This window comes from Lithobates pipiens, unplaced genomic scaffold (assembly GCF_037356315.1).
Source record: "Lithobates pipiens isolate NorthernLeopardFrog02 unplaced genomic scaffold, aLitPip1_a1.2 Scaffold_23, whole genome shotgun sequence".
In the NCBI taxonomy this organism is placed as follows: domain Eukaryota; kingdom Metazoa; phylum Chordata; class Amphibia; order Anura; family Ranidae; genus Lithobates; species Lithobates pipiens.
The window spans coordinates 197,353,597-197,372,811 of record NW_027507785.1 but is presented as its reverse complement, the minus strand read 5'-3'; the positions used below and the strand labels follow the sequence as shown (position 1 = coordinate 197,372,811).

The window sequence follows — 19,215 nt, the reverse complement described above, 5'->3', positions numbered from 1 at the left end:
TACTAATATGACATCGATCGCTGCTCCCGATGACAGGGAGCAGTAGATCCCTGTCATGTCACTAGGCAGAATGGGCAAATGCCTTGTTTACAAAGGCATCTCCCCGTTCTTCCACTCCGTGACACGATCGCGGGCACCCATGGGATCCAATCATGGAGCATGTGGCGGGCACACATGCCCACAATGCCGCTTCTTAAAGGGGACATACCTGTACGCCCTTTTGCCCACCTGTGCCATTCTGCCGACGTATATCATCGTGCGGTGGTTGGGAAGGGTTTAAATAGCACAAACAACGCATAAATGATGTTACAATATTCTGTACGTAATCATAAGCATTGCACTGTGCTGTGTGGGTCAGTAAAAATAAGCATATTTAACACATTAATATGTAGTTCCTAAGGCCCCTTTCACACAGGACGGATCAGTAATGATCCGCCCCGTGATGATCCGCTTGCTCAGCGGGGATCGCTCCGTTGTCCCCGCTGAGCCACCGGCGGACAGGGCGGTCTGACAGGGCGGTCTCTGCACACTGTGCAGGGACCGCCCTGTCAGCTCTCCGCTCTACTCTATGGGGGATCGGATGAGCACGGACTGTCTGTCTGTGTTCATCTGATCCGCTCTGCAGACGGATAGAAAAATAGGATTTTCCTCCGTCTGCAGAATCAGACAATTGCGGAGGCGGACAATAGCAGGTGTCTGCAGATGTTCATCCGCAGACACCCGCTGTCCCATAGGAATGCATGTATGTCCGTATTTCATCTGCAAACGGATGGATGAAATACGGACATACTGTCCGCATGTGTGAAAGGGGCCTAAATGGTTTTAAAACTTAGAAACACTGGCAATTATCAATTTGGATAATACATGTTACATTATCTTCTTTAGAGCTAATAACAATTATGTAGGGCAGGTGCCTAATTGGATTCAAATCAAATGGATTGTTTAAGGCTAGAGCCCGCTGAACAGTGTTTCAGCGGACAGTCCGCTCGTGTGTGGGCTTCAGCGGACAGTTTCAGCGGACAGTCTGACGAACAAAGTTTTTCGGAATTTCCGTAAGACTGTTCGCTGAAACTTGGTTTGAGCGGACAGTCCGCTCGTGTGTAGGCTTGTTCGACAAACTAAGTCTTGCGCATGCTCAGAAAGAATTTACACGGCGAAGGTTGCATTGCAGTGTATTGGACGTCGAATTTCTCGTCCCGTCGTACGTGCCGTTCACGTCATCGCGCAAGTTTTCAGCGGACTGTTCGTTCGTCGTGTGTGGTCAAGTCCGTTCATGCTAATTTTGAACGGACTGTTTGTCAAACTGTTTGACGAACCTAGTTGGGCGGACAGTCCGCCCGTGTGTACGCGGCCTTAGAGTGGACCTAAAGTTGAACTTCAGGAATTCAGCCACTTTGAAATGTTTTGGATTACCAGGGCTTAAGTCCAATGAGATGAATGTTACCTCATGGACTCATCTCTTTATCTTACAATTTTTATTTTCACTGTGCGCCAGGAGCTTCGCTATCACTGTACTTCTGGTGGTCTGACGCTGGACCTTCTGGTCTCAGTTCCTGTAGCTGCAGAGTCATAAGCAACTGCTCTTCCCACCTTAGCCCTATTTCTGTCCAGTCACAGAAAGCTTTGTAATATGTGAACCCATTCATAAAATACAAAGCCTTTTGTGAATGAGCAGCAGATAGGAGGGGATGGGCAGAGCTTCTCTGTAGTAGAAGGCAGTGTCTTTTCTGTCAGAGCACCAGGAGGGCAACAATAGCTATACTTTCAGTGCTCAGTAAAACTGTCATGCCCCATACACATGGTCAGAATGAGCGATCGGATTATGTTTTCGTAAAATCCGACTATGTGTGGGCTCCATCTGACTTTTTCCATCTATATATATATATATAATTGCAAGAGGATTGCTGCACAAAGGATGAAAATGTATTAGTAAAAAGCTACATCAAACATCGAGCATTCTTAGGTGACGTTTCAGGATCTAAAATTTTCCAACAACAAAATCCGATTGCATAAATTCCGATCGTGTGCAGACAATTCCGACGCACAAAGTGCCACACATGCTCAGAATAAACTAAGAGACGAAAGTTATTGGCTACTGGCCGATTTTTAGTCCCGACGTACGTGTTTAATGTCGTTCAGAACGATCGGATTTTACAACAACTTTGTGCAACCGTGGTGTATGTAACACAGGTTTGGGCCAAAATCCGTCTGAAAAAATCAGACGGATTTTGTGGTCAGAATGTCCCACCGTGTGTATGGGGCATCAGATGTAAATTAAAGATGCACTTCTTTGGAATTTCATAGTAATTCAGCATTTTTTTTAGAAAGTGACACAATTCTTGGAATTCAGACTTTCAAGGCCAGTTTAAAAACTTGGCAATTGATCTTTTTATCTTGAGGACTGTGCAAGTGTAAGCCCACGTACACACGGTCGGAGATTTCGGCAACCAAATCCGTCGGATTTTGCCCGTTGGATTTAGTCCGACGGGTTGTGCCCGAAACTGTTGCATACACACGGTCGGGCCAAGTTGGCGAAAAATCCGATCTTTCAGAACGTGATGACGTAATTTCATTACGATGGGACTACATTCAGGCTAGTAGCCAATAGCTTTGATGTAGGAATTTGATCTGAGCATGCGTGGCACTTGGTCCGATGAAAATGCTCTACACATGATCGGTTCAGGTCCGTCCGGCCCAGTTGGTCGGGAAATCTTTCCAACATGTTGGAAATTTGGATCGGACGGAGATTCGGACGGAATCAGTCCGATGCATACCACACACAGTCGGATTATCTGACGACACAGTCCGATAAGACTCATTCCGACAGATTCTCCGACCGTGTGTACAAGGGCTAATGGGACATTAGAAAAAAAACATTCATTTTGGAAGGGGTTCTGTACAGTAAGAGGGGTTCATCTGTGGAATGCTTTACCATATGAGATAGAAATGCCGAGAACAATAACTGAACTCGAAATAGGACTGGATTTTTTTTTATCAGTTTAAGAAGAGGTTCTTTTTCAGGACAAGTGGATACTTGTCAAATAAAATAAGAGGTAGACCTGCCAAAACAAAATAATGTCATTTTAAAAAGGAATGGATAATATTAATGTGCCCTAATTAATCCCTTTCACATATCAGGACTCTGGCAGTGTGTCATAGTGTTACCACAGTAGTGGGTGAAGATATGACTGTTTTGTCCGGCAGACAAGAGTATGTAGATCACAAGAGTAGCTGATAAAAAGTACAAATGATTTGGCAGACACAACCCCTTATACATGTGTTAAATTGTATATTGGGCTGTTTGCTCGGCATGCAGTTGTATGCTGTATTATTAACATTAAAATATATTTCCTTTCATACTGTGTTTAGTCTTACTTTTTTTTCCTTAGCGGATAAGTGAATTTTTATTTTATTTAATTCTCTGACAGGTGGTGTAAAATTCCGCCAGCCATCTTACAACAATAAAACGGAAGACTTGCACGTAGAGAATCGCTTTAACAACAGTATACTCTGTGAAAACATGACCTGTCAAGGGAACTATTTATTCACATTAGATTCGTATGAATTCTGTGTTAATCAATGTCAACCAACGACTATCAAATGCCAAATTAATGGATGCAACATCAGTTTAACTTTGATTGTGCCACCTGGTAAGTTACGTCAACCTGCATACTTTTGACTAGCAATTTGCTAACTCTGCATCAGGGGTGGACTGACAACTCACGGGGCCCCCGGGAAATAGGAGATTATGGGGCCCTAAGGCAATCAGAGATTATGGAACCACACAGTATACACAAACACACAAACACTGTATACAATCACACAGTATACACAGACATGTTTCTATTGGCTGAGAAGGTACTGGAGAGGTGGGGCAGCTATAATCTCGGGATGTTTAGACCAATAGAATGTCAGTAAGGGACATTTCAGAGACAGATGTAAAAAAAAAACACAGATTTTTATATACTGTCCCTGGTGTTACTGAGGCTGGCAACCCTGATGGGGCCCCCTAGTGGCCCGGGGCCCTCGGGCAGTGCCTGAGTGGCTGAATGGTCAGTCCGCCCCTGCTCTGCGTGTGGTTATTTTTTGTGGAAAAACTTTAAAACTCAACTCCAGCTGGGCCCTTAACCCTTCCTGGCTACATGATCCATATTAAGTCCCAAACTATGCTTATAAACTACTTAACTATCGGGGAGTGTCCTCAGTTTTTGCCATTTTTTGATCTCAATGTCAACTCCAGCTATATCACCCGTACTCGACACAGGCAGTAATAATAACCTGAAAGTTGTTCTAACTCTTCCCCCTTTTTTATTAAATAAAAAGCATTTTAATGCACTCTTTGGCTCAGCTGGGGAGATTGAACATTACTTACTATCTCAGCAAAATCTCTCTTTAAAGGGGTCACAGATTGCATTAAATATATGACAGTCCGAGTTTTATTCCTACACCAATCTGGAAAAATTAAAAAACTGTTGCTAGAGTTGAACTTTATAGCCCAGGTTCAGATTTCCTGTCACTTTAACCTTTTCGCTGCCAGGCCCTGCGGTCTATTTTTAAACTCAGCTGGCCGGACCATTTTTGCAATTTTTCCATCTTTTTTTTATTTTTTCCTTACAGCTTTCAGAGTTTGTAAAAGACTCCTAAACCTTATTTTCTGAAAGCACATGACCAGTAGAATAAAAAGAAAAAAAGAAGAAGGTGCTACTGATTAAGGCCCCATGATATTTGCGCAAATGTTAATTAAATCAATATTTTTGCTAAGAATACACTAAAATCATTATTAAAAGATACAAACACAACAAAATTCCTGCTAGATTCCTACTAAATATAAAAGTTTAACCTGTATTAAGTTAATAAATAACAAATATTTGTACACTTTAAATTGCGTCTTTTTGTGAACTATTAAAATCTGGAGGTTTTCATTTTTCACATTCAGAGTTTGTAAAAGACTCCTGAAAACATATTTTCTGAAAGGACATGAGCAGTAGAATAAAAAGAAGGTGCTACTGTAGGGACATAGTAGTTGTGCAATGCAAATGTTTATCAAATTTTTGTTTTAACTAAAAATCCTTATTAGCATATAAAACACAACATAACTTTGTTAACAACAACATAAAATTCCTGCCAAATTCCTACTATAACCTTGTTTACATGGGGTATACTAAAGCATACGCCCATGGAGGGCCATGTGGAGAGCCGTGTTTACCCGCACAGGGATGCACAGGTGCTCTGAGCATCCCTGTGCAGGCAGTTGCATTCATGCCATTTGTAAGGACAGATCTATTCAGGTGTAGGTGCATAGCCCCAAACGCAGACAGTATTCAGGGACATGCACCCACACAGATGTCAAGTTGGGAGCAGTGTCCATACTTCTGCCGTGTCCCAATTGACATGAATGGGACTACTTACACAGGAATGCACAGAACACCTGTGCATTCCCCTGCAGCCGCTGTGTCCCAATTGACATTGATGGGCCTGCCTGCATGGGGATGCACAGAAGACTCTTGCAATGCTGTGTAGCTAAACACAACCTTGTTGTAGTATGCCCCACGTGAAGTGTGTTTAGACTTACGGTCTAAATCTGCTGTTGAGCTGCATCACCCCTTAAGGTGCAATAGGCAGCAGACAGGGATGTTTACATGCTGCGGCTGCAATGCGTCCCTTTGCATCCCCTGCCGCCAAATACTACTGCAGAACTACTTATGCAGAACAGACACAGCCCAATCTCCTTTATGGGTGGTGGAATGTAAACAGCCCGCCAGTCCATATACATTCGACTGCCATCTGATTTGCTATACAGATGAGGATTTTCATCCATCTGTTTTTAGTGGATTGGATATAGGCGGGTGTAAACGGACACAAGTCCGTTTACATCTGTCGCTACCATAAAGTATAATAGAGGGTTTTACCGGGACTGCCTAAAACACTGACATGCAGACCCAATTGGTCTGCCCGTGTGAATGTGTGTTACTATGATTTTTATGTTTTTAACAGGTACAATTTTATTTTTTTAAAATATTTTTTACAGATTTTTACAGATTTTTTTTTTGGGGGGGGGGGGGGCTTTGGAGAGACATTAGGAGTGTGAACAGACTCTTTTTTGAGACAGAGCAAGGGACTAAAGACAGTTCCTATCTCTGCAGCCTCAGCTGCACTGTAGGTGAATGATATAAGAGTCTGTATGAAAACTTCCATTCATTCACAAACTGAAATATAGTACAGTATTTACTATACTTCAGTAATGAGTAAACAGAAGTTATCGCTCTGTTCATTCAGGAAAGAAAAGTGTCAGTTCACTGTTCGCCTGGGAACCAAAGCTCTTTGGGCCATACTTCCCCTATAGATCACAGGAGTACAGTTCATTATGTACTCTTGTGACCCATTTTCAGATGACAGTCTGCTGTCCGCTGATGTCACTGAGCTAGTCCAGTCTCTAGAGAGATCCCGCCTTCAATGTAATGATTCACCCAGATGACCGGACCGCCAGCTGGCTCAAAACTCTCAGTAAGCCGCTGAGAACCTGAGCCAGCCTCTCTTGCCCCATCCACAGCCCGGTGCTCCAGTGAGCACTGGAGGGGCAGAGCAGAGAGCCAGTGACTGACAGATACTGCTCTTTGCTCATTGAAGACCAAGAACTGAGTGATCAGCAGTCTTTGCATCGTTTCAATTTCGGTTAGCGTGGTACATAACGCTTGATACAGACTCTCCAGCCATGCAATTGCAGCGCTGCCTTTACCACCATGTGACTCGGTGGGCAGGCAGCTGGAAGGATGCACAAAGGAGTAGCCAGATGTGCTTCAGAGGGCTGTAACAGAAGAAGGAGAGGGAAGGAAAGCCAGCTTACATGCGGACTGGACTCTCCCTTGATGGTCCCATCTTGAATTATCAGTTGCCTCTCACCTTGAGAGTTTGTAAGTGAATTTTTACTGTGTGTTCATGATCCTTTAATAAAAAGTGCTATACTATTGATGGCTTGGCACATTTCCTTCTTTCCCCTTTTTCTGTTACATGTTAATGTAGCACTGTAATCATTAATACATAATTACATTTATTTTCATTCTATGCAGTGTAAGTACCTGAATCTGACACAGTCTACTGTACAGCAGAGCTAAGAGAAGAGGAGGAAGAAGCAGCACAATAAGCTAATCAGGTGTACTCCTGTACAAGGAGCATACTGAAGGGAGGAGAGAGAGTAGAATGAGAGAAAGATAAGTTCATTAGAATGCTGCTGCTCTTTTCACTGTCCAGTCACAGTGTGTGAGTGGGGAAATGACCTGTAAAATAAAGTAAAACTGCAACAGAAAAAGATTAGGTCTCCTTGTCTGTCAGTCTCAGTACTGGATACACAAAAATACTAATCCAGCAGGTAAAGTAGCTCCCATAAATGTATTTTGTCTGTGTATTTAGCTGTTTCCCCGAAGGTACAGCTTTAATTAAGTTATGTGATCATTCCTACTGCAAAGTGAAAGTTCTCTACTGCTTTTGTTGACGAGGAGGCAATATTTTGCTTCCTCACCTCCTGTTTACCTCATAAATGCTGCATCATCCTTTTCACATAAATGGGTCGTGTTCGGCAGCAGTACTGCCCATTAAATGCGAGGGGGGGCACGTCCGACTGCCCTTGCAGCCTAAGGGGGGGTGGTAAAAATATGATTCAACAGCCTGTTTGTACTACCCTCCAAGTACAAGTGTAAACAGGCTCTAATTCTAGACAATATTTCTTCCAAATACTATATTCTTGTTGGAGGGATTTTAACTTCCAGTCTGACAGAAAATGAGAGGACATCTTCCCAAAAGGGACAGCAATAAAACCAGAAAGAGATTCATAACAAGTATGGCGGTTAAGAACTCTGACTCCATGTGCTTGCTCCAGGTAGGTTACTCACTATTGTGATATCAAAGAAGTAGAACAGTCCGGTAACCAGCGTTTTTGAAGGAGTTTGTAACAACATCACTGACTTTAGGTCCATTTGTTCGTCTGTTTGTAATGGGAAAAATACTTACCAGTCCACTGATTATTTTGTATATAAAAATCCAAACACTGCGTGCATTTACTGGTTTATAAGTATACTAACTACAAAACTATTTTTCAGATCCTGCAATTTTGACCTTAACTGCCACTCCGGATAAATATGAAGCCACTTTCAACTGGACAAACATATCAAATTGTAATGTGACTGTAAAGACCAATTGTACTGACAGTAAGTGCTGGGTATACTATCAGACAAAACATTTCCTGCTAGTTAATAGGGCACAGACACAAATTGCCCATTTCATCAAAAGATCTATAGAAATAACAGTTTGGGCATATTTAGGGATACGTGTTCAATTATTATGTTACATTGGTAAAGAGGATACATTCTTTTACATGTAAAGCATATAGGGATACAGGCCCATTGCTAAATTGCTGGTCTTTGCCTGCAGAATGATGAGCGTTTACCTGTGCGATTCTACTTCTTGAAGGAACATTAAGGAAGTATTAAATGAAAAAGCAAACATTTATTCTATTGCAACTTACCATTTCTTAGATTTGATGGCTGAAATAGTTTTGAAATTGCTTTTTTAGGCTTGCTTTCTTCTATTTTCATGAGGGGATCCAGCCAGTAAGTCTGTTGTTTTTACAAAAGAATGAGATCTTCAGCAGAATGTATCAGTTACAGAGAAGAGACAAACCATTTACCACTGACAACCGTTCTTACAATGATGTGCTTTTACTTATTTGTATAAAACCTTTTACCCAAAAAAGAAAACAAAAACTGCTGTTATTAGCATTAGCTAGTTTGGCTTCAATTTGTTTGTGTATCTAAATCTGCTAGTACATCTAACACTACCCTCCCCCAACACTGACAATGCTGCTGTCCAAATATGCCCCCTGTGCTCCTTTATCCAGGGTAGGGGCACTCTAATACATGGAGTGTGTTTCTGGTCAGATCACTGGGTAAAAACGAATGCAGCCGCTACAACTAATAATTGGTATTTTGCAAAATATCACATTTTTTGTTTTGGGTTTTAATACTGCTTTAATCTATGTTCCTTTTGAGAACTAAGAGCCCACAACAGTACAAGCTCCAATTTAAAGTGGTTGTAAACCCTTACAAACCACTTTGACCTACAGGTAAGCCTAGATTAAGGCTTACCTGTAGGTCCAAGAAATATCTCCTAAACCTACATGGTTTAGGAGATATTTACCTGAAGACAGCCACCGCTTTCTACGGCGCATGCGCCGTAGACAGTGGCGCGCAGGTGCACTGGGTAAGCCACAGATCGCGGCGATATGCCGCGAGTGTCGGCTCCCGTGCGCATGTGCGGGAGTGACATCATCGCTGCTCCGACAATCACAGCGCCGGAGCAGCGAGACCCACCAAGAAGATGGACGCTCGGAACTACAGCGGTGACTTCGCTGGCTCCTGTGTCAGGTTAGTGACACATAATGGACTACTATACGATGCATAGTAGTCCATTATGCTTTGCCTTTACAGGGAATCAAAGAGGAAGTAAACTCATCAGGGTTTACTTCCTCTTTAACAAAAACATGTCAGTATCCACTCTGATCTTAATCAGACAATTACTATGACAGTTAATCATAGTGATCGCATGTGCTTGTTTTTTAACAAACCTGCCAGCTCAGCAGTCATTGTGCCTTTGCACAGAGAGAGGCATATTGACAATAGCACATTGACAGGCTGGGACTGGTAATGTAATATACAGGATATTTAAAAAAAAAAAAGCAATTTAAAGGCTAAAAACAAATATTTATAAGCTGTTAAGTAGGGATGAGTTAAACTCTTTAAATTCAATGAAATGTCAATGGAGTTTCACCATTATAGTAAACAGGGGCAGACTGACAACTCATGGGGCCTCCGGGCAATAGGAGATTATGGGGCCCCCAGGCAATCAGAGATTATGGGACCACACAGTATACAATTACACAGTATACACAGACATGTTTTTATTGGCTGGGAAGGTACTGGAGAGGTGAGGCAGCTATAATCTAAAGATTTTTAGACCAAAAGGATGTCGGTAAGGGACATTTTAGGGACAGATGTAAAAAAAACACAGATTTTACATACTGTCCCTGGTTTTACTGAGGCTGGCAACCCTGATGGGGCCCCCTAGTGTCCCGGGGCCCTCAGGCAGTGCCCGAGTGGCCAAATGGTCAGTCCGCCCCTGATAGTAAAATGCATTGTAGCCAACAGGGAAGATGAAATGAAGGTGGTTCAATGGCTTGAACCACTTGTTTACTGGGCACTTAACCACTTAAGGACCAGGCCTCTTTTTCGGACTTGGTGTTTCCATGTTTAAAACAGTTTTTTTTTGCTAGAAAATTACTTAGAACCCCCAAACATTTTATATTGTTTTTTTTTCTAACACCCTAGATAATAAAATGGCGGTCATTGAAATACTTTTTTTCACACCGTATTTGCGCAGCGGTCTTAGAAGCGCACTTTTTTTGAAAAAAATTCACTTTTTTGAATAAAAAAATAAGACAACAGTAAAATTAGCCCAATTTTTTTTATACTGTGAAAGATAATGGTATGCCGAGTAAATTGATACCCAACATGTCACGCTTCAAAATTGCGCCCGCTCGTGGAATGGCGTCAAACTTTTAGCCTCAAAAATCTCCATAAGCGACATTTAAAAAATTCTATAGGTTGCATTTTTTGCGTTACAGAGGAGGTCTAGGGCTAGAATTATTGCTCTCGCTCTACCGATCGCGGCGATACCTCACATATGTGGTTTGACCACCGTTTTCATATGCAGGCGCTACTCACGTATGCGCTCGCTTCTGTGCGCAAGCTCGTCGTAACGGGGTGTTTTTAAAAAAAAAAAATTTTTTCTTATTTATTTTAATTTATTTTAGTTATTTTTACACTTTTTAAAATAAATAAATAAAATGGATCACTTTTATTCCTATTACAAGGAATGTAAACATCCCTTGTAATAGAAAAAAGCATGACAGGTCCTCTTAAATATGAGATCTGGGGTCAAAAGGTCCTCAGATCTCATATTTGGGCTAAAATGCAAAAAAAAAAAAAAAAAAAAAAAATCTGACATAAAAAAAAAATATATACCTTTAAGAGGTATGGGCGGAAGTGACGTTTTGACGTCGCTTCCGCCCTCCTATGGTATAGAGACGAGTGGGGGCCATCTTAGCCTCACTTGTCTCTATGCCCAGCAGACGGAAGGACCCGATCGCCTCCGCCGCTACCGACGGCTCCGGTAAGCGGCGGAAGGTGCGGGAGGGTGGCGGGAGGGGGGTGGCACCTCTCCCGCCGCCGATAGCGGTGATCTCGCGGCGAATCCGCCGCGGAGACCACCGTTATCGTACAGCCGACCGCCGCCTGAAGAGATGGATATCTCGGTTGTGGCAGCAGCTGCTGCCGTTACCGAGATATCCCTCTTCAAAAATAGGACGTACATCGTCGTGCGGCGGTCGGCAAGTGGTTAAACCCCCCTCTTGCCCAGACCAATTTTCAGCTTTCAGCGCTGATTCACTTTGAATGACAATTGCGCGGTCATATGAGCGGTGACATTTTTATCATTTTTTTCCCACAAATAGAGCTTTCTTTTGGTGGTATTTAATTACAGCTGGGAGTTTTATTTTTTGCTAAACAAACAAAAAAAAGATGCAAAAAAAAATAAAAAATCATGTTTAATAGTTTGTTATAAAATTTTGCAAACAGGTAATTTTTCTCCTTCATTGAAATGCGCTGATGAGGCGGCACTGGTGGGCACTGATAGGCTGCACTGGTGGGCACTGATAGGCACAGTTAAGGTGGCACTAATAGGCACAGATAAGGTGGCACCGATAGGCACAGATAAGGCAGTACTGATGGGCACAGATAAGGTGGCACTGATGGGCAAAGATGGGCACAGATAAGATGGCACGGATGGGTGGCAAGGATGGGCACTGATAGGTACCACTGATAGATGGGACTGATGGGCACTGATAGGTGGCACTGATAGGTGGCACTGCTGGGCACTGATGGGCGGCACTGGTGGGCACTGATGGATGACACTAATGGGCATGGATATGTGGCACTGAGGTGCAGCACTGTTTTTGCGGCAGATTGTGGGCACTAATGGGTGGCATTATGGGCACTAATGGGTGGTACTGATGAGTTTCACTTTTTCCCCTACTTAGGTGGCACTGGCAGGGGGCAGGTGGGCACTGATGAGCTGACTCCAGCTCGCCGTGATCGGGACTGAAGTTCCTCTCACGGCCGCCGGTGATTGCCTTTTTTGTGTTACCGGCTCTGTTGTGATCACATGATCAGCTGTCATTGGCTGAAATCTGATCACGTGGTAAGGGGTCGGGATCGACCCCTTGCTCCGATCTGTGATCACAGAGCGCACAGGCCGCTTGTGCATGGGGCGACGTCAATAGACGTTGTCCCGGCAAAGCAGGTCCGCGCTGTAGTCGTCATTCGGCTATAGCGCGGATCCCTAAAGGTTAAATGGCCCCTGAGGGTTATAGAGGAAACTTTGAACAATTCTGGACATGTTTCTGGCTCTTCATTCCCCTATTTCTTTTACACTTTTTCACAGAAATAAAGTATGACAGTGAATAAAAAGTAAAAGAAAAATGAAAACCAATAATACACATATCACAATCAAATGAATGGAAACAAATACTCTGTAGTACAAAGTATACAAAAGTATAGTTAGAGTGATAATAAACACACACTGTTTAATATACTTTGTCCATTCTATTTCTGTTTAGGGATGATGGCATTGTAGTTATATTAATAATGATAAAAAAATATATATAAGTACCTTTTTGCTAATCGATATACAGGTGCCACATGATCCATATCTTTATTTGTTACTGATAACAATCTACTGACACACATTGGTTGATAATAACTTTATTGATATATAACCTTATACACACAGAACACTGGTATTAATTAATTTGTGGATGAAGGATTACGTTATATGTAAGACAACAATTCCATAGCTCAACTCACCAACCAGTCTGCTGAACCATCAAATTAACCTGTCTACTCGTCTGTTAAAAGCAGGGGTTTAGTTAGCACACATTTGCAAACGCATGTGAAAGCTGCAAGGCCTCGTCACGGCACCCTGTGTTGCTTGCAGTCCTAAGGCCTCTTTCCCATGGACTGTCCGTGCAGGTCCGCCTGTCAGTTTTTCAGGTGGACCTGAACAGACGCTCCATAGACCTCTATGGAGCATTGGATGTCAGCGGTGACATGTCCGCTGACATCCGACCCACTCCGATCCAAAAAAGTGTGACGGAGGAAACAGCTACTTTTCCATCTGTCTGTGGATCAGATCGGGTGACGACGGACTCTGCGGTCCGTCCTCATCCGATCCCCCATAGGGGAGAGCAGTGTGCAGAGACGGACTTATCATCTTCCCGCTTAGCGTGGATCGACGGAGCGATCCCCTGCTGAGCAGAGCGGGCTTCGTACATGGACACGTCCGTATGAAGGAGCCCTAACACTACAAATTTATAAGTGTCTCCACAGTGGAAACACATGCATGGAATGGATAGATTTGAATAAAAAGTTGAATAAAAAAATTTGAATAAGTAAATAAAATAATGGAGGCAGAGAGATGGGTCCATCTTTGTAAGGATCAATAGGCTCCATTCACAAATGCATCTCACATGTGGTATTTAGGTGTTTGGACACATTTTCCCTAAATATTGCATGCAATCTAGAAATTGGCAATTCACGCAAATGCTCAAAACTGTCAGTTGATATCGCTTGAAAATGAGTTTAAGTCAATTTGCAGAAGGAAAAGAATTAAAGGCATACAGTAATTAATGGTTCAGGCATGCAGTATTTAAGGAATGTAAAAATATAATAGCACATTTTGAGTAGTCTCTACCTTTTTGGATCAGTTCTCCCAACAATAATGCATATAAACAAACTGCTCCAGCGCTTAGTAAATGAGGTAAAACTTTGCTTTACAAAGAATACCCAATCAAATGCAATGAAAGTGAAAAAAAAAAAGCATTTTTGCTTGCACATGATTGGATGATGGAAGTCAGTAGAGCTTCTCCTCATTTACTAAGCTCTGGTGCCTTTAGTGAATCCACCCCATTACATGTAATGAAATATATATATTTTCTCTGGTGATTTCACCAGTGGAACACAGTTTACGATGCTCAGTGACAGTTATCAATGAACACTGACTCTGTGCATTCGGAAAAGGAAGGAGCCGGTAAATTACATATTTACCTGCTCCTTCCTCCACTCTCCATCCTGACAGATCAAGAACAGTGTGGGCAGAGAAGCACAGTAGGAGACCGAAAAGCACAGAGGGGGACCGGAGGAGCGTGGAGGGGGATCGAAGAGCACAGAGTGGGACTGGAGTATGAAGGGGAACAAAGGATCACGGAGGGGAACTAGAGGAGCATTGTGAGGGACCGAGGAGCATGGAGGGGGACCGGAGGAACATATGGGGGACAGTCAGGGGTGATCGGTGCGGCACTGGGGAGGAGTTACAATCACTGATCTCCCTGTATACATTTCAATAAAATAGCTGAAAGCCACGGGATAGAGAGAAGGAGAAGCAGCTGTCAGGGAGATTGATGATTTTAACTCCTCCCCAGCACCACACCTATCACCTCTAACTGTCCAGATATCATATTAAGCATCAGAGCATTTGCCCGAGTATAAGTAGGCAAATGTTCGTTATCGGGACAACCCTACTGCTGACTTTTAATATTGAGACACTTACATGTCCAGGGTTCCTGCGATGTCGACACCCCAGCTGATTTTCGGATCGGCACTCGGGTGCTGCCGCTGCCATTCGTGGTAAGGAAAACTGCACAGGTGTGACGTGCACTGCGCTTTCTAATTGGCCCGGCGGCAGAGGAAGGAGGAGTTTTCCTGAAGTGGGGACGGGTACCTGTCAAAAATAGGTATCCGTTCCCCCCCCCCCCCCCCGAAAGGTGCCAAATGTGGGGGGAGGAAGGAGATAAGGGGAGCTTCCACTTTTGGGTGGAACTCCACTTTAAGTCAGCCTTTTCAACACAACACTTAAAGTATAACTAAAGGCATTTTTTTTCTTTTTGGATAGAGTGGAGAGGGATTAGAACACCTGTCAGGTTTTTATTGCTGTCTGTGCAACCATTAGGGAGATTCCCCCTCTCTATTTGTTCAGTTGCCCATTATCACCAAAAGTGACAGTAAAAGAAAATCCCAAATTTTGAGTTGTCGCCAGAACAGAAATAGAGGGGAAATCTTCTGATGAGGGCACTAGCCCTTGTGACTCTGCTGACTACCAGGGATTTCCCACACTTCCTGTTTTGGTTATAGGATAGGAAGTGAATGAAAATCTCCCCAACAGAACACATATACAAACAAAAAAATCAAAAAAAAAATCTGACTTTGGTTATAACAATCCCTTACTCAAAAAGTATCCAAATTGAAGCAAAATGCCTTTGTTTCTACTTTAACTTTTCAGAGTTAAGCTAGCTTTAGGGAGTAGATTAAGGGTTACATTTAGGATCAAGTGTTAAGAGGTTAATTTGGAGTTAGTTAAAAATAGAGAAAAGGTGAGGGACAGAGAAAAGATTAACTCACCTGTTAAATTGTATCTAAACCCAAGAACAAAATATACTGCAGCTTACCAGTCCTTAGAAGTGGTGGCTGCATTTGTTTTCTGTTTTCAGGCCCGCAAATACCTTTCGGGCTCAAGTACACTTCCTGCAAATATAGAAGATTGCCTGTTGATCTTGCCATAACTCTAGTGTCCTTGTGACTATTCTGCTCCTCCATAGATACAATATGGTGAGCAAGCATCGCCACCCTATGCCAGGAAGTGTGCTATATAATATATGTGAACAAGCACCATTAAAAACAAAAGCAACGTATGCACATGTTAATGTGTGTTAAAATGCATATTTGTGAATGGGCTCTTCAAATCACATAGCTTGTGTCAGTGCCTGCAAAATATATGTGTGTTAACGTGTGCTGACATACAGTTTCTACCTGTATCAGTACCAGTAACACCTTGCAAAATTCTTTGATAAAATTCAACACGTTCTATGTATTTCCAGGAAAAGTATAGACTTGCACAATTTAAAACAAGGCTATTTGTCTTGTCCTTGCAATGGGACTACCTTGAGCAACGCAACCCAATGTAGGAAGTTTGAAGAGCTCTGAATGTTCATGAAAAATGAAGAATTGTTTTATACCACAGCTGCATTTTTACTTTCTGAATTTGTACATTACCCCTTCAGTCAAGGACTACAAACATGTTACATGCTAAAAGCAGCTAACTACTAACATATCCTTAAGGATGTACCAAATAATAACCATCTTTTGTGTCAACAATGTTAACAAGGTTTGTGAAACAATACAATGTTTATACATTATTTTTCAGGAGAAAATGATAAAACATTCCTTGGGGAAGAAAAAGTCAAACTGAACCCTTACAGGAATTACAGTTGTATTTCAAATGTATCGTACAAAGGAGAAGTAAAAAAAACAGAAATTGTAAATATAACAACAAAGATTGCAGGTAATATTGTCTTAATAATGTAAAGCTTATGTCATCATTATTTTTTATATAAATTGCAATGAGGTACAGTATTTATATATTATGTAATATTGCTAATTGAAAGGAAAAAGCCCGCTGGATAAAACAAACAAAACTGATCGGATGAATATATATATATATATATATATATATAATATATATATATAAAGACAGGATTTTTCAACCTATTTGAAAGTATGAAAGTAGTAAGTAGTTATACAAAATAAATGAATAAAGTTATAAAAAGCCTCCACAATTTTATCAGTAAATATAATTAGTAAAATTTGAAAGATGACCTTAAGCCTTTAAAATGCTTTAAAGGCTTGAGAAAAAACAGCAAATGATAAGATCTGTATAACAAAACACAATAGGCTATGTGTGGTAACTATAGATGTTAAACATCCAAAATGCTTCTGATAAGAGACCATGTCATCTTTGCATTTTTATTTATGACCCGAATGGAGCACTTTTTTACTGGAAAAATATCAATTTATTTGGTAACGCTGACATGTGCCCATCTGATTCACAAAAACTGTGATTTTTTAATGATTAGCTATAATTTAATTTTAAGTAGATTTTCAGTGTGAAAGATAAAAGTCACCTACTGTACTAAACATCTTCATTTTCTACCAACTAAACCCTATACATGGATGTTAATACTTACATAATTAAATTTCTGGATACCCATTAATATAAACACATCAACACTTGTGGCCCTAAACCACGTTAAAGTGCATGTTAAGCCAACAACTTTTTTTTCTAGTTTTGGATAGAAAGAGGAAGGAAGGATAAGAACTCCTGTAAGATTTTTACTCCTATTCATGATGGTAACGATCTTGTGTTTATTTGGCAGATGTTGCAGGTAATCTGTGTGAAAGTCCTGGTAGCCTAATTTAAATAATAAAAAAAATAATTTAGATTTTACTATTACAGACTGTGGATTGCTGAAAATGTTACCTTTATTAGACTGTAAAAAATCATCATCATCACCACCAATCTTATGAAGAAATTTTAGTTTTACATTATATGGATAGCTAGAAAAAGAACAGCTGAAAGCAATCATATGGATTTTATCATATTTAATTAAACAAAAAATGGAAATCACAGATATGCAAGCTAGCTACAGCTAGTGTGTTTTCCTGTTGTTTTTTTGTAATCAAAACATGAAATAAAAGTGCATAACTGGGCAATGTTATTTGCATGTCATCTGCCACATCAAATGGATTTTTTATTTTGATTTTTAACTTGCCAACCGCCTACCGCATATTTAATGCGGCAGGTCGGCTCTATTGTGTGAAATCACGTACCTGGACGTCATTTCCTGCAATAGCCACTGGGTGGCGAACGAGACACAGGGGATGCCAATCAGTGGATCCAGCAGACACGATGTCCGCTGGCCACCCACGATCGGTCCCAGGAGAGGCAGAACAGTAATCTGTCATGTGAATTGGACCCTTCAACATCTAAGAAATGGGTGACTTAGAATGGAAAAATATATCTATCGTATGTATTTTGCATATTGCTGTATTAAATAAATGTGTTTTACACAAGCAGTGCAGCTGATTGCGGTTTTGAGGGGTTTAGTATAAAACATTTTTTTTTAACATAATGAATAACTAAGTACCCCAGTTTTCCTGCAAAAGTCTCATTCCCTAAATTGTGCTTGTACAAATGTCTGCACATAGATACATTAGCACGAATATATAAATGTACCATTGAGGACAAACCCTGCTACTTTTACCAGCATCATAATTTAGTGTTCTGTACCATTTTATAAAAATGTATGTCGAGACATAACTCAAATCTAATCCTGAACCTCCCTCTTCCCCTCTAAGCCCTTGTACACACGGTCGGACATTACGATGGACAATGTCCGATAGGACCGTGTTGTCGGATAATCCGACAGTGTGTGGGCTCCATCGGACTGTTTCTGTCGGAGTATCCGACGGACCAAGTTTTCCAGCTGGGCTATAAAAAAAATTCCGACAACATGATCCGATCGGACTTTGTCCGAACATGTGTAGAGAATTACGATCGGACAAAGTGGCACGCATGCTCAGATCAAATTCCTAGACCAAAACTATTGGCTACTAGCCTGAACGTAGTCCCGTCGTAGCTAAATAACGTCATCACGTTAAGTACGATCAGATTTTCTGACAACTTTGTCCGACCGTGTGTATGCAACAGTTTCGGACAAAATCTGACGGATTTGGTTGTCGGAAGGTCTGACCGTATGTACAAGGGCTAAGGCATTTATCTGCATTGTTTTATTTTTGTACATGCAGTTTTTTATGGATGGGAAAATACTTGCATTGCAGAGATATGCTGGATATTTTTTCTTTATTTGTCCTGAAATACATTTTAATCCATGAACTGAAGTGATCTTGTGCTCTATTCAAACCTCCAACCATGTGGAGTAGCTCTATTTTTTTAGAAAGCTCTTTAAACATGACTGGATGTTTAAAGTGAACACAAGTTATCTTCACCTTAAATATGAGTAACTTTTGCACTACTAGGTGTACTGTATTGTGAACACGTGTAAAAGTGAAGGAGGTGCTACTAAACACAGGATGTGTTCCCACATAAGTAAGCAAAATAACAAAAATATTGTGAAGCTCTACCTCACCCAACTACTCTCTGCTGGGTTCCAAAAAGTGAATAAATTGATCAGTATAAACCAATAACCAATCTACAATA

General features: G+C 41.3%; 1 protein-coding gene across 7 annotated transcripts in view; it reads left to right on the top strand.

Annotated features, from left to right (window-relative positions):
• PTPRC (protein tyrosine phosphatase receptor type C) overlaps nt 1-19,215 on the top strand; it is a 272,629-nt gene that overhangs the window by 105,932 nt on the left and 147,482 nt on the right. For all 7 annotated transcript variants that reach the window (XM_077452733.1, XM_077452732.1, XM_077452739.1 and 4 more), the window contains 3 exons: nt 3,429-3,650; nt 8,094-8,201; nt 16,363-16,500. In XM_077452733.1, coding sequence (XP_077308859.1) covers nt 3,429-3,650; nt 8,094-8,201; nt 16,363-16,500 — 468 coding nt within the window. The remainder of the gene's footprint in view (nt 1-3,428; nt 3,651-8,093; nt 8,202-16,362; nt 16,501-19,215) is intronic.